The sequence below is a fragment of the Atheta coriaria genome, unplaced genomic scaffold (genome assembly GCF_025399875.1).
Source record: "Atheta coriaria isolate IRGN ID8LTWV9N9 unplaced genomic scaffold, Caltech_Dcor_3.1 hic_scaffold_9_pilon, whole genome shotgun sequence".
In the NCBI taxonomy this organism is placed as follows: Eukaryota; Metazoa; Arthropoda; class Insecta; order Coleoptera; family Staphylinidae; genus Dalotia; species Dalotia coriaria.
This window is the reverse complement of record NW_027045451.1, coordinates 1,435,265-1,462,460: the sequence shown is the minus strand read 5'-3', so window position 1 is coordinate 1,462,460 and position 27,196 is coordinate 1,435,265. Positions and strand designations below refer to the sequence as shown.

The 27,196-nt window shown below is 32.9% G+C and overlaps 1 protein-coding gene across 1 annotated transcript in view; it reads right to left on the bottom strand.

The window, feature by feature from the left end:
• Positions 1–27,196, bottom strand: part of loh (lonely heart) — a 49,430-nt gene that overhangs the window by 6,021 nt on the left and 16,213 nt on the right. The window contains 3 exon segments of the mRNA XM_065313137.1: positions 20,290–20,453; positions 20,894–20,993; positions 21,791–21,893. Coding sequence (XP_065169209.1) covers positions 20,290–20,453; positions 20,894–20,993; positions 21,791–21,893 — 367 coding nt within the window.

Genomic DNA, 27,196 nt, shown 5'->3' with positions numbered 1-27,196 from the left:
TTATAACCAAACAAACTGACTATGAATGAAATATAAGTAAATATTTTTAATATAATACTCAAAACAGTATCATAACTGATTGTTACTTTGAAATTTAATCTGAAAGTGTGAATCGTAACAGTTTACTTCGACTTCTACATTTACTCCTCTTCCTGCAACCTGCCACACTTCGATGGAAACCGCCGGCGGGCCGGCGCAATTTATTATTGAAATAAAGATCAAAGCAACGGGGAAATGAGATACGCGTTGAAGCTATGCGGTAGAAATTCGAATATCCGAATCGAAATCTAACTGCGAGCCGCTGTTGATGTTGTTACTGGTTTACTGGAAGTGCAGTAGCGGTTGTAATCGTCTGCTGCTATCGAAATCAAATTTATAGAGAATTATCGCCGATATTACGACGAATAAAACCACCTAAACATTGATATAACCTAAAAATTCAACATTAACCTAACATAACCTCATTTAAATACTACTAGTGAATACATAACCTTTAAAATGTAAAAATGTAGTTGGGAATTCCCAGAACTTGAGTGCATTGAGTGCGATAAATTCAAAACGTGCACAAAAGATGAAACACATAAAAACAATCGCGACGAATTGTCGAACCGGACTTAATGCCAGCCTAATGGATGCTGCGACATTTGCACATAACCTCAAGGTGATAAAATCGCGTGTTTATTGTCACACGAATGTTGCTTTGTGTACATTTTATTTTTATTGTCATTGTTAACGGGTAATACGTGCCTGGCTGCTCGTCATTTATAAATATTCGTAAAAAATTTAAAAAATTAATATTTTTGCGTGAAAATTTAAAATTAGAGTGTCATTCGATGCTTTCAAAGCTTTTATGCAGATGCAGCACTGCATTCCGCGTTTATTTGCTTCTTTAGCCTAGAATAAATCAAATAATTCAAATTCTGTGCATACAAAATAAATAATGCCATTACACGAGCGGGCAATGTCTATTTTAACACGAATCATATTCAAATGTTTACCAATTTACACAAATGTTTAAATTTATTGGTTTATAAACTCAACTTCATAAGATCTTAGATATTTTGTTTTACACAAATTTATTCCACACATAAATTTGACATAAACATGTCAAAATAAGCACTTGTCATGAATTTACCGAATCGACAAAAACAAATTAAGTTTTTTTCGTTGTTTTGATTTTTTCTTGTTAGCGTTGTGAGTGATGTGACTAATCACACGATTTGCATTCATAGTTTTGTTTTATAAACACTGTAAGCGACTCCCAATTATTTCACGCTCGGATTTGTTTTAATATTCGAATCTTGTGCGTGATGAAGCCGCACGCGAGGAATTCGTGTTTATTGAATTCTTCGTTGGCGTCGCACTGTTTTAGTAGCCGCTGCGCGCGCAGCAGGTGACGACGCATCCTCATCTCGCACGGAATGTTTAACGACTAGTTTTTCAATAATTCCAACCACCGATATAATTAATACTTGTGCATACATCATCCTCATTTCTTTCTTTCACAGTTGAATGAAATGAATGAAAATCTGTGCGCTTATTAAAAATAAAAATGTTTCGTGTTCGATGCTCGTTTATTATCACTTAGTCGACGATCTTCTCGCATTCACATCGTTTGTTTTACTCGTGTTTTCCGCCTTTTCAGACGCTTTTATTTTCTAGGCGCTAGAATTCGTGAGTAATGAATAAAAAACACAAAACTATTGTTGAACTTTTTCTTTCGTTCTTTTTCTCTGTTTTCCTCTTCTCTTCTTGTAAAAGTAAATGAGGAAACATGCGCATTAATACCTTTTGTTGATTCAGCACGAAACAATTCGTCAGGAATAAAAAAAATAAAAGAAGCACAACAAAAAGCCGGAGAAATGTTTGGGAAAACGCGAGACAAATTAACGAAAAGATAAATGTGCAGACTTCTTGCCGGAGGTGTTTTTCCCCGGCGAAAATGCGAGAAGATTGTGCGCTGATGGGAAAATTGCGTTATGGAAGCACGGGAAAAATTAAAATGAAGAAAAATACCATGAAAGCAACAATTAAGTGCCACAAATATAAGATATGAATCAGAATTTGAAAAAACGTTCAAATTATTATGACTATGATGAAATATTTCGGAATGCGACACACAAAAGAATCTAAATTTGTATTTGACGTGATTTCCACATTCACCACACTCAGCGGTCATTTCTGTTATTCTGTTTCCAGTGATTTTCACACTCCGCGACGGCGAATGTCGAACGCACGCTTTCGGAATGACATTTCGGCATGCCGCACATCTGATTTATTCACCGCCAGCCGCCGGCAGCGCACGCGTTCGCATGTAAATTTTCAATCATCGGAAACATGTGGAAATGCCATCCGAACATGCAAACTTACAGGCATATTGGCATATTCACACTAATCAACTATCATCATCATCAAAAGAAAACTTTAAAAATTTCTATTTTCTCATCACATTTGTTTGAGTTTGGTAACTTTACAATGTGTTATTATAATTGAATTTATCTCACGCGGACGTGAAGGTGAAGCTCGAGGCTTTAATGGTACTTTGTTGCCAAGTTTCCTGAGCTTTATGTGCATCGCCGACAGCTTCATAAAATGCAACCCGTATCACATCCAACTATCTTCATTTTTTCATGCGCTGAAAGGTTGGATTTTCGGACATAAAAGCGCTATTTATAACCGTGTGCAATTTTAGGTAATGGCATAAATGTCATGGTGAAATACAACAAGCAAAATTCAAACATTGAAACATAATTGAGACATAAAACAAGATAATTTATAAATGTGAGCATTGGCAATGAAACACTATATAAATTTAATTCACGTAAACTCCGACAGATGGCGTCACTATGCATTTTAAAAATAATTTGTAATTCTCATAGATTTACTCTATTTCAATATCAAAATTTATCAAAATTAGTTGAATAAAATGTTTAGAAACACAATAACTTCAATATTTGCAATAATAGACATGTTAAAACAAAATTATATAAATTTTAATTCATTTAAAATCCACCAGAGGGCGTCACTATTCACTTTTTCACGTAAATAATCTCAAATAATTTGTAGTGCACTTAATAACATCATAAACACATAAAGATTTAATTGTCTTGTGTTATTAGGCAACACACCCACTATAAACACAACAGACTTGAAGCATTTATGACAAATTCTATCATCCGGATGAAACGCAAGATGCAATTCTGACGTTTATGTGCTGTGTTTTATTGTAATTGCGCTGGTACACACGCTGGAGTGTTTTACTATGCACAATATTCACAATAGTGCATTGGTAATGCAAGCAACAATGCACATATGTAACACATAAAACTAGTTCACTGAAACTTAAGATGAACGCATATTATTCTTCGTTCTTTGCGAGTTGAATCAGTTGAAGAATGAGATTGTTTAGCTCTGGAGGCATGAGTGGCTTTGAAACGTCGCCGGCTACTGGCTGAGTAGTTAATCTTGACTTCATCTTGAGTTTTGAGTTTGCTTTGATCATTGTCGTTTGGGAATGATGGAAACGTTTGAGAAAGTTTATCAGTTAAGCAAATATGGATATAAATTGCATTGAGTCAAGTTTTAATGTCAAAATATAAATAAATTTAATTTTTTTGTGGAAAAAATTAAAATTTAATGATTTTTTTATGTTTTCTGAGAATATTTACTCATTAAAATTGATTAAATGGTTATAAAGACGATAATTAAGAAATCTTTATAAATCTCGATAAAGTTAAGTTAATATTAGTCACTTCTAAATAAGGCATTTCGCGTGGGCGTGTTCACGATGCCGGTTTGCGTTCTGTGGATTTAATTAATTAACCGCAATTAATAATTTTTAGTACTTTTATTTGTTCATTTTCGCCTTGAATGCGCGCAGCGTAAGACTGAAAACGTTTAACTGAGTTTTTTACGTGTTTTAAATGATATGCTGATATGCTGATCGAGCGATACGCCCACTTCTTGCGCAATTAATTAATTATCCGGCGAGCGGAGCGCGCGGCCAATCCCAATGCGGCCAATAAACATGTTGCGCGCTTTTTTATAACATTATAACATCTTAGAATATTTACTAATATAATACATTGGATATTATACGCGTAAGATTGGCAAATGATAGTTAGAACATGAGATGAAGCATTAAGTAATGATTTAATGCATAAATATATAAAATTATTACTTGGGAATTAATTGAGGGCAAGAAAATATTTTTGTTTTATTTTATTAAATAAATCTTTTTTTTTTAATGAAACTTCGATAAATGTTGAAGAAATTGACTTTTATGTAATTTAATGACTAGGCATTAAAGTTAAAGTATAAATTTATTAAATTAACACTTTATTTTAAGGTTAAAACATTTATTTTCCTAATATTTTCTCAACTAAAGCATATTTTTTAATAAAACTTCAAAAAAACAATGAAAATTGATTTAAAAATAATTTAACGCCTAGGCATTAAAGTTAAAGTGTGGCTTAAAGCAATTTCTACCAAAAAATAAAATTTTTCCGTGCACATAATTTTTTTGCTGTTGATGACAATAAAAACTCGATTTTTCCATTCGTAACGCTCCAATAATTAATTTAATCATGATAATTTTAATCTAATCTGAGCGCAAATCTTCAAAGCTTTCAGAGCATTGGAATTAAGACTTCGTAAAAAACGTGCGCAGCTGGCCACGACTTGAAAAACCTAATTAATTTAAAATAATTTAAATCTAAGCGCACGAAAAGAAATGAGAAAATAAATTGAAATCGTGATCGAATTAAAAACAAACAAACCGGCACCGGCTTGAAAAAAATTGAATTAATTTAATTTATTGTTTTGACAGTGTGATGACTTTCCATACTAATTAATCGCGTTGTTTTCATGGACGACTTTTCAACAGTTTCTTTGCGCTCGCTCGCGGCGCATCAACTTAAATCAAGTTGATACATGAGGCAAATAATTTATGCTAACCGCGATAAATTCAAACATTTTAAACGCTTCCACGTTAATAACTCAACAGTCAGAGGTCCGCAGTCGAAATAGTCGACAAACAAATCGTGCTACAAGCATTCAGTAGCTGATAGGTATATAAATTAGATTTATTTTCGACTTTCTATAAAAAATAACAAGAAGTTTAATAATAGACGTCGAGAGGTTATTTTTGTCCTTGAGTTGGAAATATTAGGATTATATTAAAATATTAATCGTGTTAACACTTGCTTAATATTTACTTAAGTAGATAAGATGAAAGAAGTAAAGAAGTAAGAAGCTTAAGTTAAGTAAAGTTAGAGTTAACTTGACTTAAGTCAAGCAAAAAGAAAACAAGTAGTAAATAACTGAAAGCTCATTACACACGTAATTATTCAGTATTGAGAGATTAATAGTGAAGTTAAATGGAATTTAAAGTAGGAAGGTGACAATCAACTCAAGTTGCATATAGTTTTTTGAAGAAAAACTAGTTAAACTTAACCAGACTTAAAATAGAAAGGAAAAAATGTAAAAAAAAGTAAAAACTTGTTCAACACGTAATTATTTAGTTTTTAGTGATTAATAGTTACGTCAAACAAAAATTAAAGTGATGAGGTGGCAATCAACTAAAATTGCAGACATTTTTTTAATAGAAAAAATGATATTTCTATGAATTTAATGTTTTAACGTTTATATTTTATAATATCTAGATAAAATCTAAAATATAAGTACCTAGGGTGAAATTTATTATTTCGCGAATAAAAGCAAATGTACAATGCGAGAACGCGTTGAAATGTTTGAAATTTCATTGTAATCATCGTCGGAATAAACTGCCCGTAAAATATCACCTCGGTTGTCTTCAAAATAGAAACAAGTACTCGCACGTACCTACACCTAAAGTCATAAGAATAAAACTAGCCCATGAAAAAACATATCTTATAGGTCACTGGGATAATAAAGTGATATAATGTAATATACCTCAACGTAATAATAAAGAAAAAAAAATCAATTTTTGTGCTTTTTATGATTTTTTTTTATTTGATTGGACGAATAATATTCATATTGATATTGATATTGATACATTCCGAAGTTGTAATGAATTGTAAATATTTCTTCTCGATATTTGCTACTTTTTGTTATTTTTATTAGTACTTACATACTTCTACTTGTAGGCGGCACGTCAAATGTTTGTTTTATTGGGCAAGGTCTTCGAATCGCGTAAACTTCGAGCGCGCTTTCAAGCGCACGCAATTCCATTTAATGGAATTTCTATTTCGGTGTATGTTGCAATTTATCGCGTTTATCGCAGATGTGCGAAGCGCACAATTCTGGAGCACAACACACAGTGAAAAAAGCTCTCAATCGGTTACACTTTTTCAATTCTTAAACCACAAATAAAAATCCCCTACGAATTTAATGCCTAGGAAGTAAAAAAATAAAAAATAAAAAATAAAAAATAAAAAATAAAAAATAAAAATAAAAAATTTAAATTTCAAACATTTTATACATTTTTTCTTGTTTTTACTCTGAATTTATAAAATAAATATATTTCGACAAAATATATTTATGAATTCACTCCTCTGTTTATTTGTATGTTAATCATAGCCGGTAATAATGTTTATTGTGAAAATGTTACCTCGAGGGCTCAATGTGTAGCTTTAACTTGAACTCTCCAGCCCTGTTGTATTTATATTTGTTGAATAAACGTGTCTTTTCAGCTGTTGCGAGCGGTAATTCGCCGGGATACACCCCGGATGAAATGTGTGGCTGGGGAAAAACCCACCAGGAGCATTCCGAAGTACGACCGGAGAGAGGAAAGGACAAGTCGACATTGTTTTAATTATTAATGCGTCGTTTTGCGCACGCAGCGGCAGCGGGGAATATGAATTATGGAGAATGCTATTATTATTAAAGACAACACGACAAAAGGATAACAAGATAACACAAAAAATGCCAACATTAAAAGTGGAAAACTGAAGTTTTCGACAAAACAACAAATTTCACTCTACTTCGCTTTGTGTACGGAGAAAACTAAAGATAAAGATAAAAAACCAACAAACCCACAGAGCATCATGAATAATTAATATTCGCTATGTGCTCGAGGTACAAACTCTTGTTTTACATCCTGTTCTAGCCTAGAATTCCGGAACCCGGAAGCGTACTATCTGTTTAACTATAAAATATTACCCAACACGGAAAAACTTCTTCAAATTATTTTATTTTTGAATTTAATTTAATTAACTTACCAAAAGTAAAACAAGGCAAAAATAAATCATCTTCTTTCGCATGTTTTCAACCTCGTAGTGATGCGTCAATCATTCAATTAGCACTCGGTAAACTTTACAACTTTACAACTTGTTCGAAACTTATCAATTAGCAAATTAGATTCGTCCTTGTCGGGCGCACACGGCTGAATTGCAAGATGGAAAAATTGATCTTGATTATATAACAGTGCCGCGATTAGTTAACAACTTCGCGTTTATTGTTCACGACACGTATGCGCGGTGATATCGCGCAGGAGAGTGCGCTCGGCTTTCGTGGCTCGTCCTGCGGTTCGCACGCCTGGATCGCGACTGCGAGTTGTACGAGTGCGGAGCGCAGCGGAGTCGGCGAGGTGGCGCTTACCAGCAGGAGAACACCAGACGACTATCGGAATTAAACTGGTAGCGATGGCACACGTACGAGTATAGAGCATGTGCTAAGTGCATTTTAAAGCACAGAGGTGACAAGCAATATAGTTTTATTGTATGCATTTGCATAGAATTAATATTAGAGATGTAAAAAAATGATTTTGTTTGTTTGTTGCAGTTTCATGAGAAAACTAATCGACCAATCTTCATGAAATTTTGTACACAGATTGTCAAAGGTATTGTTAATGATATAGAATACTTTATATTTAAAAATATCAAGATTTGCGTTCAGAAATGAGTTTTAAAACACAATTAACGATAAAATCGCATAAATTCAATTTTTTTACTCTTTTTCTTGCTAAAATATAACTTTATAGAGATAAAATAAAAAATGCAAAAATTTTTATTCAAATCAATGCAAGAAAAGGCAAGTTCATGTATAAATTGAATTTGTTTCATCTTTATTTTATGTTTTTCTGCTTTGCGTCAGCACACAGTCCACAATTGAAAATAATTTCGCCGACTGTTTGCTGTTGAATGCAGTTTTGCACTTTTCAGCGCACACAATTGCTGCGAAAATGACTTTGCAATAGTGCCCATAGTGCATGGCTTTAATTCTTTCACCTTCCGGTGGTCCAAAGTTCTCGTGCGCACGATGTGAAATTGTAAAATGTCCTCGAGTGTCGCCGGCGTCCCAGCCAGTCTAGGTGAAGCTGACATAGCATTATCCAACTTCCTAACATCCATTCAACACATTTAGCATTCAGACAAAAGTTTCAACGGAAGAGACTCGACTGAATACACACCGAAGTGAACAATGCACCGTATTTGTTGCATTAAAATTGACTCATTTGATTAGATTTTATTAGAAAATTTTCAATTTCAATAAGAATAGGACGGAGATTATTACAATCATCACTCAAGCCCTTTTTTCTATTCAAGCTTCTTTTCCATTCTCTGCTCTAGTTTAATTTCATTAGAAGATTTCTTTACATTTCATTCGGGTCGAAACTTTTTTCTGTTCATTCTTCCTTTATTCTTGAATTCTGTTTGACCATTGTCTCGTTTAGATCTCGGTGGATCTCTCCGGTTTGGTCGATTTTCATTTTCCATTTAATTTTCTTTCATCCGGAACACAGACCACGTCACGAGCTCGCAGCGCGCAGCATGTCGTTGTAATAATAACAAGAGCTGCAATAATGCTTCGATAAAGCTTCAATAAAGTAGCGACAAAAGCGCCGCAGCACTTTGCAGCACACAATCCACATCAGAGAGAAGGATATGTCACTGTGTCCCTGATGGCTTCATATTGCAATCTTTCAAATGCTAGCGAGAAACGCTTCAAGAACAATCCATAACAATAACACTTGACAGACATCTCGAGAAAAATTATAAATTTCACAAAACAAACAAAAAACAAGTTACATGACGTTTTGACAGGTTTATTTACCACAAGAAATAAAATGGGCAAGGGGAGAGGAGATGCTTGATACTTTTTATCGACGATTTTCAAAAGTGAATATCTCTTAAATTAAAAGAGATAACAACTAGAAAATTGTTGATTATGGAAGAGTGGAAAATTCTCTATAAGATGGTAATTTAAATTAATTTAATTCTTTGAGGGAAAATGTCGAAAAACGCGACTGAAAATGCTAAAAATTTAATTTTTTGTAATTTTGACGATTTATTTTAATTGCGAATATCTCGTAAACTAAAAGTGATAGCAACCAGAAAATTGTTGATTATGGAAGATTGAAAAATTCTCTATGAGATAGAGATGTAAAATAATATAATTCAATGAGGTAAAAGGTCGAAAAATGCGACTGAAAGTGCTAAAAATTGAAATTTTTATAATTTTGACGATTTATTTCAATTGCGAATATCTTGTAAACTAAAAGTGATAGCAACCAGAAAATTATTGATTATGGAAGACTGCAAAATTCTCTATGAGATAGAAATTTAAAATAATTTAATTTAATGAGGTAAAAGGTCGTAAAACGCCACTAAAAGTGCTAAAAATTGATTTTTTTTAATTTTTGACGATTTATTACAATTGCGAATATCTCGTAAACTAAAAAAGATTAAAAAAAAACAAATTGCAGAGTCTTAATCTACGGACAATTCTCTATTAAATTTTCAATAGCAAAAAATTTTGGCTGACTTTAAGTGTCAATAATTTATAAGCTTCAAAAATATGAATTTTTGTGGTTTATTCGACGTTTTCAAACAAAAAAAATCACTTTATTCATGATAATTCATTCTTTTTCCATTCATATATTTCTGTTAGGTAGAAATATTCGCCGATATCTCACGGATGTGTCCTGGCAGAGATATCGGAAGCATATTGAAACACGAAAAACACATTAAGCACAAAAGCAACATGCACAACACAACACCGCAGCGGTGACGCTCTCTGTTTTTCTTTCGGCGTCTGCTTCTGTGATACATTTCGCCAATCCGCAGGGAGATATCAGTATTTCTCAATTCCGCTAAAATTCAACTCACATACTGAAACTGCAGTAGTTTGTTTCTGCCTCTGATATGTTTGCCACACTTTCAAGCAAAGGGCAAAAAGAAGAGAAAGAAGCAACGTTGCCATTTCGTTATGATATTGTGATATTTATTAACCTATATCAGATATAAATTGAGGGCTTTGGCACACACGAAGGGAAATAAATAATTGACAATGAAGCAATTTATCTAATCGCTTATAGTAAACAATAAAAACACAAAATTTGTTTTCTTTCATTTCTTTGAACAACAAAAAGTGGTAATTTACACAGGGATGGCTAAAACGGAGAGTAAAGTACTTTAGTCACGTATATTAGTCACGGGGTAGAACTTTGCATTTGATTTCAAGTTCAAATACAAAAACTCGATTGATTAAAACGTAAAACTCTCGCTTAGGCCGCTTGATACTTAATATACTATTATTTCCGTTGTTAAATATGTGATAAAACATTTATTTCGATTGTATAATAACCGATCCTAACCAAATTTGTGTTTTCAATGTGTTTATATGCGTAGATTGTTGGGAAACTATCAAAAGTTAACTTTGCTCTGTGTAATGCCGCATTGATTGGTCGTAATCCTCAAAGCAAACACCTTTTAATTGGCCCCAGGTGTGTTTACCCAACTCTGTAACCGCGCACAGCATAAAACACACTAATAAACTAACAAACTAACAATCTCCAACAACAAATAGCAACCCAATAACAAGAAGTTAAATATCACGCTTAACATCCCACAGCCTTTGTTATGACACTCATGACAAGTGTAACAAAGATTAATTTTTAATATTGATCGGCGACGTGCTTGTTAATACCATTATGTTGTACATTTATTTCGATATCGACATGTAACGTGATTAGGTAATAAAAATTTAGCGTTTTACACGTTCTAATCAACTCCGACGAGGTTTTTTTTTTCTTCTGCGCGCCCACGCGTGTTGGAGTCGACAAACAAGCTGATATTGTGAGAAGTAAATGTGTTATTATGATGCCAATTAACGCATAACATTGTAACGAATCAATTATTATCAGAGTTTATTGATTTGGGATCGTATTCAAAATGTTAACTAGAAAACTAGCAACTTTTGATCATAAAAATTGGATTTTATTGTTTAAAAATGGTAAAACCACTTTTTCCGACATTTTGTTTTAGAACTAACATCATAACATAACCAAACTTCTAGCAAAACATTATATTTTTTTATAAAATCAAAAGAAAAGGCCTAAAAAACGCTTTTTTCACATTTTCAAACAAAATTTAGGCAAATAATTAAAAATTTTGAGGTTAAAAATCGTAAAAATACATTATCCACCATTTCTTGTAAATAGTGACATCATAACATAACCAAACTTGCACTAAAACTTACTTTTTACCTAAAAATTTAACAAAAATGCCAAGAAAGTGCCTAAAAAACGCTTTTTTCACATTTTCAAACAAAATTTAGGCGAATAATTAAAAATTTTGTGGTTAAAAATCGTAAAAATACATTATCCACCATTTCATGTAAATAGTGACATCATAACATAACCAAACTTGCACTAAAACTTACTTTTTAACTAAAAATTTAACAAAAATGCCAAGAAAGTGTTTTTTTCTTTAATTTTTCTCATAAATTTATCAAAATAAACGCAATTCTGTATAAATGTCGGCTTAAATTTCAATAAATATATATTTATTCTTGCTAATGTGAATTTACGATCATGTCCGCGCTGTCGAATGTCAGTTTTCCAACATAACATGCACATAACGATGTGTTATTAAATGTTTTACCGTCATACCGTCATTTTCCAACCGCTCGCAGGCCCAATTCCCAATTCCCAATTGATTTCTTCAATAAAACACAATATTCCATACTCGATAATATTTACTTTCTACTATGTAGATTCCCAGCCATCTCCGCGCAGTATTTACTTAGCAGATGTCAAACTTTCAGATTGTGTTTCTTTGTAAATTCATTCAAATGCCAAATAAACATGTAAATTTTATGCACACGCCGATCATATCATCATTATACACATTTCGAATAAATATTCTAGCTGTAAACTATGACAGCACAGTAAATTATAACAAATTAAAACAATAAACATGCCAACAAGAAGCAAGAAGAGTGTCGGTATGGTCATACTTTGTGCAAATTAAGTAATTAACTGTAATTTGCATTCGAAAATTGTGTTCATCATGTTTATGATCATGAGTGCATGAAAACACCAGTTATTATTAATTATTACTGCAGTTATAAATAACACCCAGTCATTTTACACATAAAAACACTGATTGTGTAGGCGTAAATCAAAAAATCGAAAATTCACATTTTTACGACACACCTAACCTCAAATGTGCACACATAACCTAAAAATACCCTAGTGGCCTATTTATGTACTATTATTAGCCCTTAAATAAAGTGACACAATTGTCACTATTGTCGCAAATCAATTAAACATTAAACGCTCCGATAGTTGAGTTGTTTTATAGTTATTTATCTATTTATTGCTTTGCCATAATTGTAACACAAGCCACTCGCGCATTCCGCGGCGCAAGTAACTTAAACTTAAGTAAGTTGCGCGCTTGCAGTTGCACTTACTTCTCGAGTTCTGTTTATGCGCACGCTGGTTACAATCAAATCACGGTGGCGTCAGACGCGCATTAACATTATCATTCGACGCGACTCCGAAAACAAAACGAAAACGCACTGCGACCAATTATGATTCTGCATCCAAATATCTCCGCACTACTCTACTTAAGTCGCGACTTAAGTCAATACTCAACTTAAGGCTTATTGTTTGCTGGCGGCCACGTAAAGTACATTTGCGTGTAGATGTTTGAGGTTATGTGCGCGCTGTCAATAATCAAAGTGCATTTTGTCGTATTTCACGCGTTTTTATGACTTTAAATAAACACTCGGTATATTTGCGGCTATAATTCACGTGTGGATTTTCTTAAACACGCGAGCGGAATGCATAAATTATAATTAGCGTTTGAAATTTTTCGTTTTTCGCTTTTTGCTTTGCGTTTTGCTGGAAACTGGAAATTTAGTTTCAGTTCTAGTTCCAGCGGCTTAAAGCTGTGCTGTTTGCGGCGTTATCTTCACTTCACTTGGCTGGACTTAATTCGCATTGGTTGCATCATAACATCGCGCGCATAAAGATTTCTCTGTTGGGCTTGTCTTAGCTTTGGTTATTTAATTTTGTCGCTGCTGTCTGTCACTCCGTAGTTTATCCCATCCACCACGCCGATATCGTTCCGCTAAATCTCAGTTAAGTCACCATAATTTGCTAAAAACTTTAACTTGCTACTTCAGCTAGTAATTCTCTTAATGTGTGAAGATGCGAAGCTGTGAAGAATTATTGTCGCGTGAAGCATATTTTATAATTTGCTGGAGGTTGTTCAAGCGTGAGCTCGAACAGATGCTTTCACAGGACTTCCATGCCGATGACTTTGTGAATTTAAATGTTTGCATTGTGGAAAAATTTTAAAAGCTTTCGAATTAAAAGATGCAGTTGGAAGCAAATTTAATCCGATCATATTTTTATGTGCAATTAATTTCGTTCGGCTTAATTTTCGGAGGAGAGTTGAAGTTGCGAGGTGGATTTATGGCTTTTAAATACATTCACCTTAATAAAACGCAAGCAACCGTACGCATCACTAAATTTCCGCACGCTGCGCGGCTGAGTCTTGATGTTAATTGCCTAATTGCGTTAAATTAATGACGCCATTAAGCATTCGTACGCCGACAACGCCGACACTACGGAATTATTCGCAGTGTAATGAATTTCATCACTTGTTCGCCACAAACAGTAAAAATAGTATTGAAGAGAAATTATTGGCAAAAAAGTAAAATTTATAGAGAAATTGTTCTAAACTGACAGAAAATAATAATTATTTACAATTAGTAATAAATTTTTGATTTTTTTCTGATTAATTTGTCAAAAAATTGAATTTTTCTTTGAAATTTTGAATTTCGCGCCAAAAAACATGCGTTTTTCAGGTTAGTATAGCGTAAATTGTTAGATTGGTTGCCTACATATCCCATCACATTTAAATCAAGTTTAATTAAATAAATATACAATATTTCAACGTTTTTTTTTTTTACTTTTAATCATGATATCAACTACAATTCCTACCCTTATGATTTTAAAGTGTTATTACAACCCTTTTTTGTTTGTTCCCAGTTTGTTTTGATTCTCTCTTTGAAAGCATCTATTTAATTATAATTAATTAATGCAATTCCCTTGTATTCGTTTGACTGCATTGTAATTTGTATAATTTGATAGCACAAACATACATGATGCGTAGCTGGATGTGTAATTTTCATTTGGAAACTTTTGTTTGTTGTTTTTGATTGTAATCAAATCATGAAACCCTTTTGGTTTTTAAACGTGCGCTTGCATCAGTTGCACGCCCGATGATTGGGGATGACGTTTATGCATTTGTAACTTGTATTTATTCACAGTTTATTAGTGAAAATTGATTATGATCTTCACTGGACGCTCACCAGCGCTCACAAAACGTCAACGACTGATTGGCGTGATTGAACCCTGTCTCATCAAGCAATCATCGCTTAATTTATGGCTTCAAACTCAATTTAATTCAATATTATTTTAATAAATCTCAAATATACAATTTTTAACTGTAAATTTTTCAAGTAACTGTTTCAAGTTCTTCTTCATGCATAATGCAAAGCATGACAAACAATAATCAAATCTAATCAACGTTTCTTGCGGGTCTCGACTGCGCATGACTTGGAGATATTGTTTGCGATAATTGGATTGCAATCATAATCAATGATCGAGTATTCTGTTGAAAACAACCCGGAGGTCTCAAAGGAAATTAAACCTGTCTTTGGAATCAATCATAGCGCAAAAATCATAACCTACCTTAGGAAAGTCAACATATAGGCAACCAACTATACAATCCAAGAATAAATCTTGTTTAACTAGTTGTAAATAACCGCTGGAAGCTACTACTGTTCTACTTCTTGTAATACTAAACTATAATTACATTTCTTACACACAATTTCAATTTAAATAAATTTGCAATTAAACAAAAACAGAAACAATTAATCGAGAATGTTTCTTGTGTTTCCAAGCGACATGTGACGTGATTGACGTTAACGCAAATACCACACATGTGTTTTTGTGTGCAAAAAATGCATAAATATAATGAGATACATTTCACCGCTCCTAACAAGACTTAAAATATGCGCCTGAGTTAAACTGTATAAGCTTAAACTGTTAATACTTTAACGCGTTCGTGCGTTAAAGTTAAACGTTGTTTATGTGCTTTAACTGTTGTATTTTAGCCATTTTCCGCACTTATAATATCTAACAGTTTTAACTGTTCCAACTGTACCCATGCACACCAACTTGCAGCTATGTTTATCAGTGGAAGAGTGCAAATAGGATTAGATGTAATTAGATGTAAGCCGATTGGAGCGCGCATTTGCATCGATTTCTCATTCCAGCGCCAATCGCGCTGAGATAATTAGACAATAAAACACTTTAAATCGATTTATCGTGGAAATCTAAGATAATGAGGATAGTATTATGAATATATTTTACTATTTTATTGCCAAAGTCGTAAAATAACGCGCATAACGTTTTATTGGCTTATAATTTGTTGTTTACTTGTTAAATCTATTCAATAAACGTGAATATGGCTGAGAATGTTAATGTTTCAAATTATTATGCAACCAGTTATACAAATTTTTGAGAATTTATTGTTTTATATTGTAATTTTGCTTGTAATGATTTTATTTTTTGAAAAAACTTGCAAAACCCATAAAATTATTAAATTATAATTAATTTATAATTAATTATTATTTAAATACGTTTAATAATTATGAATAAAGTTTAAAATATTAAGTTATGCAACCAATTCTACAAGTTTTTGTTAAAATTCTTACCTTGTAATTAATTTATAATTGATTAATGCAATAAATCAAAGAATAAACCATAAAGCACCGAAGGTAAAACGTGAAACATGAAAAAAGATCAATCTTGGCGATTACGAAACAAAGTATTGCGTTGACCTGATAAGAAAGCGGTGCGCCGCAAAAGATATGAAGACATGACGACCGCAGAAAATTGTAATTGTAACTTGATAAATTGATCTTGTAACTGGCGAACCTAGCCGAGACTTTATTTAGATCAATAACACATTTGCGCGCTGGATTCTGTTTCGTTATTGAATAATATATAATAAAACATTTTTAATATTAAATTATATTGTTAAGTTTATCAATATTGCGTTGTTCGCTGGGAGCAATAATATGTTTGATTTTATTTTGTTATTCGATACTGGCAGAGGTCGTCCGAAGCAAGAAAAGTGCAATTAAAATAAAACAACACAATTTAACGATCCATGCGAGCCGCAACAAGACATTAAATGTTTCCTAACGAGAAAAACGAAACCTAATCTGATTAATGACTCTTTTGACATTTGGAGAAAACGAAAACACGAGTATTACCACTTTCTAAGTTGTCTATATTGGTTGTATTTACTTATAAATCATTTATTTTAATATTTATCGTTTAAAATCAATGTTTGAGTTGCGGTACAAGAACAGAACATCCGAGGGAGACTTTTTTGAGAATTTCATGTAAAAAAGTATATTGTATCGCCATCTATGGTCCAATTTTACAACTATAACTACTATTATCTTTGTTTACATGTTTTTTGCTTGTTTACCCATTTTAAACTTTTATTTTTGGGATAAAAATTATCCAATGATTCTCTCCAAGGTTCAATCTACCTGCGTATAAAATTTTATCAAAATTGAACTTATAGTTTAAGCGTGAAATAGAAACAAACATACAAATACGATTTACTTCCACATTTTTATAATAAAAATCAATTTGTTTCACTTTGTACATGTTTTAATGGCCATAATAAACAATAATTAAGTCCACCTATACACCAATTATCTTATATCTATAACCATCTATAATATTCATAAGCAGCTACTGCTATGATTGACATGTAGCATAGACTGTCATTCAATATGTATTTTAACTTTGAAATGCTCAAACTGAATGTATAATTCTATGCAAATTGCGCCTCAAAGCTCACCGTAAACGATAATCGCCGATTAGAAATCAATATTTTTACGTTAAAATCGACCTGCGGCCTCCATCGCGCATATTTATAAAATAATTATTAAACGCGCAACAAAACGACAAGAAGGAGTAGCCGTACGCGTGTATTTATTGAAATATCTACGTCAATTTATGGCATTTTGAAGAGTTTGCAAGTTTCCAACTTTTCAACTTGTAAGTGATTTGCAAATTGCAAACAAACAAGAAATAAGAAGTATGAAATAAGGAGCAAGCACGATATAAACTTGTTAACTTATTATTGACATGTTACACGCTATTATTTAGATACAGTATGTTACCAAATATTTATTTATTAATTTTAAACATGATTAACTATGATTTATTGTTTATTCCAACTCTTACTTCATATTTAACGCTTTTTACGTTTAATTTTGGTAAATAAAGTAGTCTATATTATTCTACATAACCTAATTTATCCCTAACCTCAAATTTATCAAAATTGGTTAAATGTTTTACCTGACAAACAAAAACAAACAAACTTTTGCATTTATCATAGTAATATCGATGAATATTCCAACGAAATTAATGTAACGCATTATTTATTGCATTAAAAACAAATTATTTGATTGCTTTGACATAATTCACACTTGTAAACAAGCGAGCAGGTAGCTTATTAATAATATAATTCAAATGCGCTGTGATTGCGTCCGCGAATAATTAATTAACTGTGCGCTGCTGTTCGAATAGTCAATATTGATACTTTGATATGTTGATATCGTAAAACGTTTCTATAAATGCAAATGATTTGTTTAATCATTAACGGACAGGTTATCAGCTGTAATTTTAAGCGTTTTAAACGTAAATATAAACAACAAGCATTTTGTTTTAATTATGTTTGATTAACATTTTGTGATTTGTGATTTGTAAATTATTCATGGGAATGCCAAGTATATTGGCTTGTTTATTGTTATTTTATGTATTCAATTAGCGCTTAAATCAAAATTGCAACAAGGGATTTAAACTGTAAATGTTCAATCTGGATTGATTCCAGGAATTAATTAAATTGCAGTCAAACAATTGTCCGTGACTGTAATATAGGGAAGGTAGCATAATTTGGACCAGCGCCTAAGTTGGACCACCACGATATCCGCGGACTGTTGAAGTTTATGCAAAAATTGACTGGCCCCTTGTTTTACTCGTATTTATAAACAATTAATGCAACTATTTGAGTTAAAACTTGCCGCGTGCTTTCGTCGTGACAACAACTTTGTGTATTCTTGATTATCAAATCTATTATAACGACGTAAGTGCAAGAGCTGTCAAGCCGTTAAAACGATAGTTTTACCGATTATTATTTTATCATCAGAAAGCTTCTTTATTTATCTATAATTTATAGTATTAATTTTGAGAGGTTATGTTATATTAAGATTGTTGTTGATCATTATATATAAATTCTTCAAGTTGCCCAAGTTGGACCGAAGACAGACACCGGAGTTTTACAGGGAAAAAGTATATCATTTTTTCGACCTCCTAGAAAAGCTTGTGGACGAGCACAAATCTTCGAAATGATCCACTGTATGAAATGCCGCACTTTGGTTCATACAAAATGTGCTTGTGTTACTGCTAAAACTAAAATTTACTATTGTGTCAATTGCCGTTAAAAAAGCATGGTCCAATTTAGGAAACCGCGCGGTCCAATTTAGGAAACCGGTTTCTTAATTTGGACCAAAAACACAATTTTTTTATATTGAAATTTGAGGGGTATAAATATAATTTTTACTTAAACCAAAAATATCATTTTGTTGGTAAGCCTTGTGAGTTACTTTTCCGCTACTTAATTTTTATTGACAGTTTATATGTGGCTCTATAAATCGAAAAATATAAAAATGGTCCAAATATGGCTACTTTCCCCTATAATTAATCGTAAATATAAAACCTTTATTGGTTTTAACTTTTATAAACATTTTTAGTTTGAATTTTGTGCGTTAGACAACTTGTAATACATGTTTGAACAGTGCTGCCATCTGCGTAAAAATTTTGATGTGTGAACTAAGACTACGCGCCAAAACCGCGTATTATGTGGTTATGCTTCATATAAAATTAATACGTGAAGTGCGCGTGAACGTAATTGAAGATTGAACGATAAAAGTGCAAAGAAAACAAAAGTGGGCGGCCAGAGACGCACCGATAATAAACAGTTTCAGTGCGCGTATAATGTGCGAATGTGGTGCGAATCACGATTGCTATCGCACGAGCGTGAGCCGTTTAATTTGATGTGACGGGAATGACGGTTAGCTGCATTAAAGGTAAGACTAAAAGTTTCTACGCTGTGAATGCACAAAACAAAGATCATTTTTCATTCACACTCGGAAATAACGCTCGTATCTATCTCAGAAGATTTATGCGTTGACATTTTGCGAGACATTTATTCTTCTGTGCTTCTTTTTTAGTCTCTCAACGTTGGGTGCTTAATGTTTAAACATTCTTCACGCCTCGTTATTGTTAAAACCACCTCGATATATGCATAATCTAAACCTATTGTTGTGGTTGTAGCTACAAAGGTGCCGAAGATACGGATTTCGAAAGGAAATCTAATAGAAAACGGCAGAAGTGTAAGGAATCTAAACTATAAAGAGCAGCACGCGCACAAACGCAGCGCAAAACTCGCTCCGATTATTATTTCAGATAAGCTGCTTGACGGCGTTGATACTTGCGGCGCTCTTTGGCGTTAGAATCTCTCGCCTCGAATGCAAAATGCAGAAATATTGTATTTACACTCAACGCGCGAAATATCATCGGACATTATCTCTCGCGCAACTTCACAATAACTTCATTTGCATCTGCAAAGTGCTTCAAACAAACTGTAAATGGAAATTAGTAAAAAATGCAACTGTAGATTCAGTCGCATGCAATTAGTGTCGGTAGATTTAACTACGAAATGACATTGGCGGTAGCATTGTTCTGTTCGTCACTCTGCGCAATTTTGCAGATTCCTGTAGTAACATTAGCTATCATCTTGTGAGTTAACGCATGAAATTAATTGCATTAAATGTCTTTTAGAGTATATTTCCGGTTAAAGCGCATAATGTTTTAGTTTCTAATTGTTTTAAAGTTTAAAGTTGAATGGAAATGGCACTGACCTTGCATAATCCGTCGATGCACACACCTCTAGTGCCTGTCGGTGCTAGTTTTCCGGTAAAAGTCGTTGGTTTCAGACAGGTTGTGCCGTCAGCGACGGTTTTGTTCAGTGTTGCGTAGAATCCACCCCCGATTGCTAGACAATTCAAGGCGCATTCATCGATTCCTGATGAAATAAACAATAAAATTACTAGATTTACATTTTTTTATGAACTGTAAAGCACAGGCTTTAGTATTTTCAGTTTATAGTGTTTTTCGTCGTGGTAAAGTTTTATGTTGCTCGTAAATGTGTAAAGTTGGATGAAAATGGTTTAAACATTGCAAAAACACAAGATTAGTTAGTTTACAACGTAATGGTAGCTTTAGTAATTTGCAAAAACGCATAAAAAGTGAGGAAATTTGCTGTTGAAGTCGAGAAATCGTCAGAGTGAGAGTTTGAAGTTTAATTTTAGTACAGATTGAGTGTTTAACGTAGGCAACTTTATATACACATTCATTTGGTTGCCTGCGTTAAACTCGCGTTTAATCTTCGTTTTAAATTAGTTTTTAATGAAAATACTGCTTTTAGTCTTTAGTAATATAATTATTATTAATATTTAAAGTTACCTTTGAGATATGGCTCCCAATAATACTGTTTTCCTTTGTAAAATCTTGAATTAAACTCTGCGCATTGTTCAAAACGAAAATCCAAGCCATTCGCACAGTCCTAAAAGAAAACAAAAAATATATTTATGACGCAAATATATTCAAACGGCCATGAACCAAAAATAACATGCAATAAATCGATTTCGAGTATTAACTACCGTCAAGATCCACACGTTTCATTTATCCGCTGATTTATTGCCATTCGAATAAGTTCGCAATCAAAATTTCACACCACATTTATTTATAAATAATAACTCGCATTAATCTAAACAGTATTAATTAAATTTAAATATAAATTGATTTATCAATTCGCGTGTCCATCGCTGGCTCGTAAAAGTGGTGATTTATTGCCCAATTTTTAAAGCTATAATTTAAGTGGATTTGAAAATTGTTTCAATGGACATTATGCGTGTTGTATGTTAACAATGGTGTTGTCAGCCGGCCAGAGGCTCATATGTCAAGCGGTGAACCCTTTGGGGCGCTGTCGTGCCCGATAATAATACGTATCGGTTATTAATTAAACGCTCGACCCCCCGAAATGCCACCCATTAAGATTTCAATTAATAATCGAGCGGCGGGACAATGCCGGTGCCGTGCGTGCCAGACATGTGAATGGGAAGTGGATGAGATTGGGATGCGCTAAAGCTCACAAGCTCACATGCTTGAACTGACTGATTTAACCGGGACTAATGGATGCTACGCTTTGGTCAAGTGAACAACAATAATTATATTAAAACTGCATTGGGGCGATACAAGCGCCACTCGAAAATTACGTTTCAATGAAAAATTCCGTATAACGGTGAAATTTGTACAAATTTGATGGTTTTTATTAATTTTAACGACGAAAAATTTACTTACTTGAATATTGCAGAGTCTAACTCGTTTATACAATCCAATACATCGATTGGTGATCTCATTCGGTGCGTGTTGCCTCCTTCTTCGTTTGTGTTTTTTGAAAAATCTGAAAATAACAGTGCACGATTACGTTTTCAGTAGGCTCAAAGTTGTTTTCAGTGAAAACAGCAGCGTTTCAAGTATTAATTGATATCCGCGTCAATAAATCACGCAATCAACAATAAATCGAGAATATTTGCTTCCTTTTCTCTCACTTGCTCGAAAGATATCATTAACGAGCATGTTGCATACGCGGATCGTAATGAGTAATGGACATTGTAACGCTGCATGAATGCCTGAATGGATTGCAGATGCAGCGCGTTGAAAGTGCGTTTCGAAAAGTCTTTAATGTGTGCATCGGTTGCATCTTTAAACGTATTTAATGGCTTTAATGTCTTGTCACTGGCAACTAGTAACGTGGTAACTTGTTTTAAGTATCAAGCAATGCGTTTGATCACTTTTGATGTTTCTTTATGATGTGTTAGCTCGGTTAAAAAGCGTGCAAATATCTCGTAAACTAAAAGAGATAATTAAGATCGCATCGCAGCGTCTTAATCTACGGACCAATCTCTATCAGATAGGATAGTTAAAACGGGAAATCTGAGAGATGAAATTTTTATTCTTAAGAAAAAATTGCCAAGGGGGGGTGCTTGATACTTTTTTTCGATGATTTTTGATAATTCATATCTCTTAAACTAAACGCGGTAGTAACCAACGAATTGCTGATTATGATAGATTGGAAAATTCTCTATCAGATAAAAATATAAAATAACTATATTTACTACAGTAAAAGGTCGAAAAACGCGACTAAAAGTGCTAAAAAGTGACATTTTGCAAATTTTGACGATTTTTTTCAATTGCGAATATCTCGTAAACTAAAAGAGATAAATTAGATCTGATCGCAGCGTCTTAATCTACGGACTATTCTCTATCAGATAGGATAGTTAAAATGGAAATCTGAGAGATGAAATTTTTATTCTTAAGAAAAAATTGCCAAGGGGGGGTGCTTGATACTTTTTTTCGATGATTTTTGATAATTCATATCTCTTAAACTAAACGCGGTAGTAACCAACGAATTGCTGATTATGATAGATTGGAAAATTCTCTATCAGATAAAAATATAAAATAACTATATTTACTACAGTAAAAGGTCGAAAAACGCGACTAAAAGTGCTAAAAAGTGACATTTTGCAAATTTTGACGATTTTTTTCAATTGCGAATATCTCGTAAACTAAAAGAGATAAATTAGATCTGATCGCAGCGTCTTAATCTACGGACCAATCTCTATCAGATAGGATAGTTAAAATGGAAATCTGAGAGATGAAATTTTTATTCTTAAGAAAAAATTGCCAAGGGGGGGTGCTTGATACTTTTTTTCGATGATTTTTGATAATTCATATCTCTTAAACTAATAGCGGTAGTAACCAACGAATTGCTGATTATGATAGATTGGAAAATTCTCTATCAGATTCAGATATAAAACAATTCTATTTCCAACCGTAAAAGGTCGAAAACGCAACTAAATGTGCTAAAAGTAACATTTTTCAATTTTTGCCCATTTTATTCAAACGTGAATATCTCGTAAACTAAAAGAGATAATTAAGATCCGATCGCAGCGTCTTAATCTACGGACTATTCTCTATAAGATAGGATTAAAACTGAAATCTGGGAGATGAAATTTTTATTCTTAAGAAAAAAATTGCTTGATACTTTTTTTCGATGATTTTTGATAATTATTATCTCTTAAACTAAAAGCGATAGTAACAATCGAATTGCTGATTATGATAGATTGGAAAATTCTCTTCTAGATCAGAATATAAAATAATTAAATATCGTAGTATAAAATGGCGAAAAATGTGACTAAAAGTGCTAAAAAGAAACATTTTTCAAATTTTTACGTTATTGACTGCATTTATTTTTTTTTTTTTTCAAACAAGGCTTACGATGTAGCCTCTACAAATAAATTTGTACAATATGTATTTGTATCAATTTGTCATCGTTAATCAATTATTAATTGGCATTGAAACAATGAATATCAATTTATATTGATCATGAAAATAATATTTCAAGATTTCATTAAATATTTGTTGTGGCGTTAGCTTCTAATTAGTAGATATTTAAGCCTCATGCGAGAAACGTTTAAAAAGTCGTTAGAAGATAATAAACGTCTAACTTTGAGTTAAATATAAAGATGTAATCTTTGTCTGCCTGCAAGTAACCAGTAACACGCTTGTACAGTCAAAATTACTTAATTTCAGCTTGAAGAACATAGTATTTACACATTCTTCTGACTTAAGTCAAGTTCACCAAGTCGGTCAGTAATAAATTACTTCATTTTGTAAATATTTCCCCAGTGAATCACTTTTTATGCATTTAATATAATTTAATACGGACGTAAATGAAATCTTTTGTTATCCTGCAGTAGTAGTGCCCCTTGGTCGTAAAGTCACTAGTCGTATTATATGATAAATGTCGACGTGTCGCCATCGATATTGATTTAGAGCGGCATTGTTTCTACTCAGCGATGTATGCGACTCGGTATTCCCCTAGCAAGCTATTATTTCTAGTCCCATTTTGGTTTTTATTCCTACGGAACATCAATTCTATTACGTGAGAAAAGTTCATCGTAATATTTAACACTATAAATATTTCAATCAAGAAATATGTTAAACATTTGATGAAAATCGTGTGAAGTTATATTCAGTGTAATATTATTCTATAGGCAACCCAATATACAATAAAACATGGTATTTATTACTTTTGCACGAAAAACAATAAACATTTTCTGTTTTGTTATATTATATTGAAGAGTCATGCCTAAGATATAAAAAGATTATGTACTCGTAAATAGAAATTTAAATTTTAATCGAAATCTAAATCTGTAATTGCACAATGTGCTGGAATGCGCGCGTGATTAACATTCATGTAAACACACTGTGTGCATCGTTCCGGCGTGTGATTGATCGATGCGAAAAACAACATCAATCGAAGAGGGCGTGTGATTCCGTCATTTCCGGTTGCGTCCTGCCATTCAAACAATGCCAATGCATCCAAACGCGTTTAAAATCATTCAAAATCAAACACAAACGTGAATTTAAATATTTTGTATATTTGGTTGCATATATTACGTATACAAGTATTGAACCTAACCAATTTTATGCATAAATAATAATTTTCTCATTCAGTAGGCCGCGTGGCTGACTTTTATTACCAGAGAGTCGTAAAATGCTGGCGATTAGCTCAATCGGCACTCGTGGCTAACGAGAATAACTCAACTGTCATCGTTTCGGGTATTAAAATTAACCAATGTTGTATCACTTTGTCTCGTTTTATGTGTATCTCCAAGGCCGAAATTCGCGCACTTAAATTACAGCACGAGTGTGCTCTTTGGCTATAAGTATAACTGAAATTATATTTATTAATCGCGCTGCATTCGTCAACGACAGAAACTCGTAAAACAAAAGCAATCAAAACACTGTTATTACAAGAGTGTAATTGAGGAAATTATAAAATGACTAAATTACAACAGAGGAATATTTGTGTTTGTCATTATAATGCAAGTTGGAAGTGTCATCAAAAATTTTTCATCGTTGCGGCACAGTTGAAAGAAGATTTTTATTGCTGTGTAATGAAATCTAGTGTTTAAACTCTTGAAATTAAGTTATACATAATTCAAACACACAATGCACTTTGAAAAAAGTGAATATTGAACTTTATTCACTCGTTTAATTAAAATTTTTGATTTTTAATGTTGTGCAATGAAATCTAGTATTTAAATTCTTGAAATTAAGTTACTCACACTTTAAGCACATATTGCACTTTGAAAAAGTTGAATACTGTACTTTATTCACTCGTTTAATTAAATTTTTGATTTTTTATTTCTGTGTAACGAAATTTAGTGTTTAAAGTCTTAAAATTAAGTTATATATAATTTAAACACATAATGTACTTTGAAAAAGTTGAATACTATACTTTATTCACTTGTTTAATTTAAAATTTTTGATTTCGTCATTTTGAGACTTTATCCGTTGTCATTCGCTTAATTGAAATGCTTTCATAATACACGCCGCACTCTCCTCTCTATAGCGAGCGTTTTATTTCTTTTATACGACTCTCCGATCGATTGTTGCGCGTCCGCAGCGAAACCTTTTTGTTTTATCATCTTAACGACATGAACTCATTACAATGGCGCGATAAATCTACGCGCTCGCTTTTCGCCTTCCCTCCTCTCGTGCCTCCTCGAAATTCTTCGCTTATCTCGCACGTCGATTATATAATTGATTCCAATTCCAATTCTCATCCGAACGGTCAAAAAACTGCTTTCATTCCACTTTCGTTTCGGTGTTTACAAAATTCCGGTCGAAATTCGTATTTTTCCAAGTCTTTGTTTTGTTTTGTTTTTGTTTCGTTTAACTCGAGACGCATTAATTAATTAAGGAACGTGTTTTAATTAGTGATAACGTCAATCAATTAACCGGAATTGAGATTTACTGTTTTTTTTTGTTATGCGGAGAAAAATAATGTTTTTTCGCCCTGTAAGCGAAGAAATCGTTGATAAATGGTTTAAAAAATTAGTTTATAACTAGAATTTCATCATCGCATCATTACAACATGATATAAATATAACAATACAATAATACGATGTTATTGATGTTATTGAAGACCACCCAGGGTTTTTTTCACTTTTAATATCAAAATAAAAGCTAAAATTGAAAAATTAATTTTTGTCAATTTCATATTTAAATGACCCAGTTATGACATTATTATGATCATAAAGTGTAAACGAACGCACGAATTTCCATTCATTCGACGCGCGCCATTTTATAAACAAGCACACTATTTGTATAGATTTGTTCACGTTCGGCAGCCGGACTATTCCATCATTACTCACTGCTGATTCATAGCTATTTCACACTGTTTTTTTCGCTTTTCTAAAGTAAACTATACTTAACACAACTTTTCCAGTTGGTTCAGGTCACAAACGTACAAATTTTACTAGTTTACTTGCGTGTTTCAATGCCAAATACTCCTCGCTATCTAAACATAACCTATAAATACCAGCATTTTATTCATAACCTCAAATCTGCACTACGCATGCCATTTTCTTATTAATGGCGATCCTGCGGTGGAATTGAAGGTTTTGTTTCGCAGTAAATTTAAATCCTAAGGTTGCGGTTGTGTGTTGTGTGTATGGTTGTGGAGAGGAGCTGAAAGAAGAGACACGTGCGGCGATGAGACGCAAACGACGTGCCTTAAAAATGCGCGCGACGCGAGCAGCGCGACCTAATTTTTCACAGTCGACGAACGACATCATGACTGACAGTCCATCAAGACTGGTAATAAATATTTTGGAATATACAGTGTCGTAA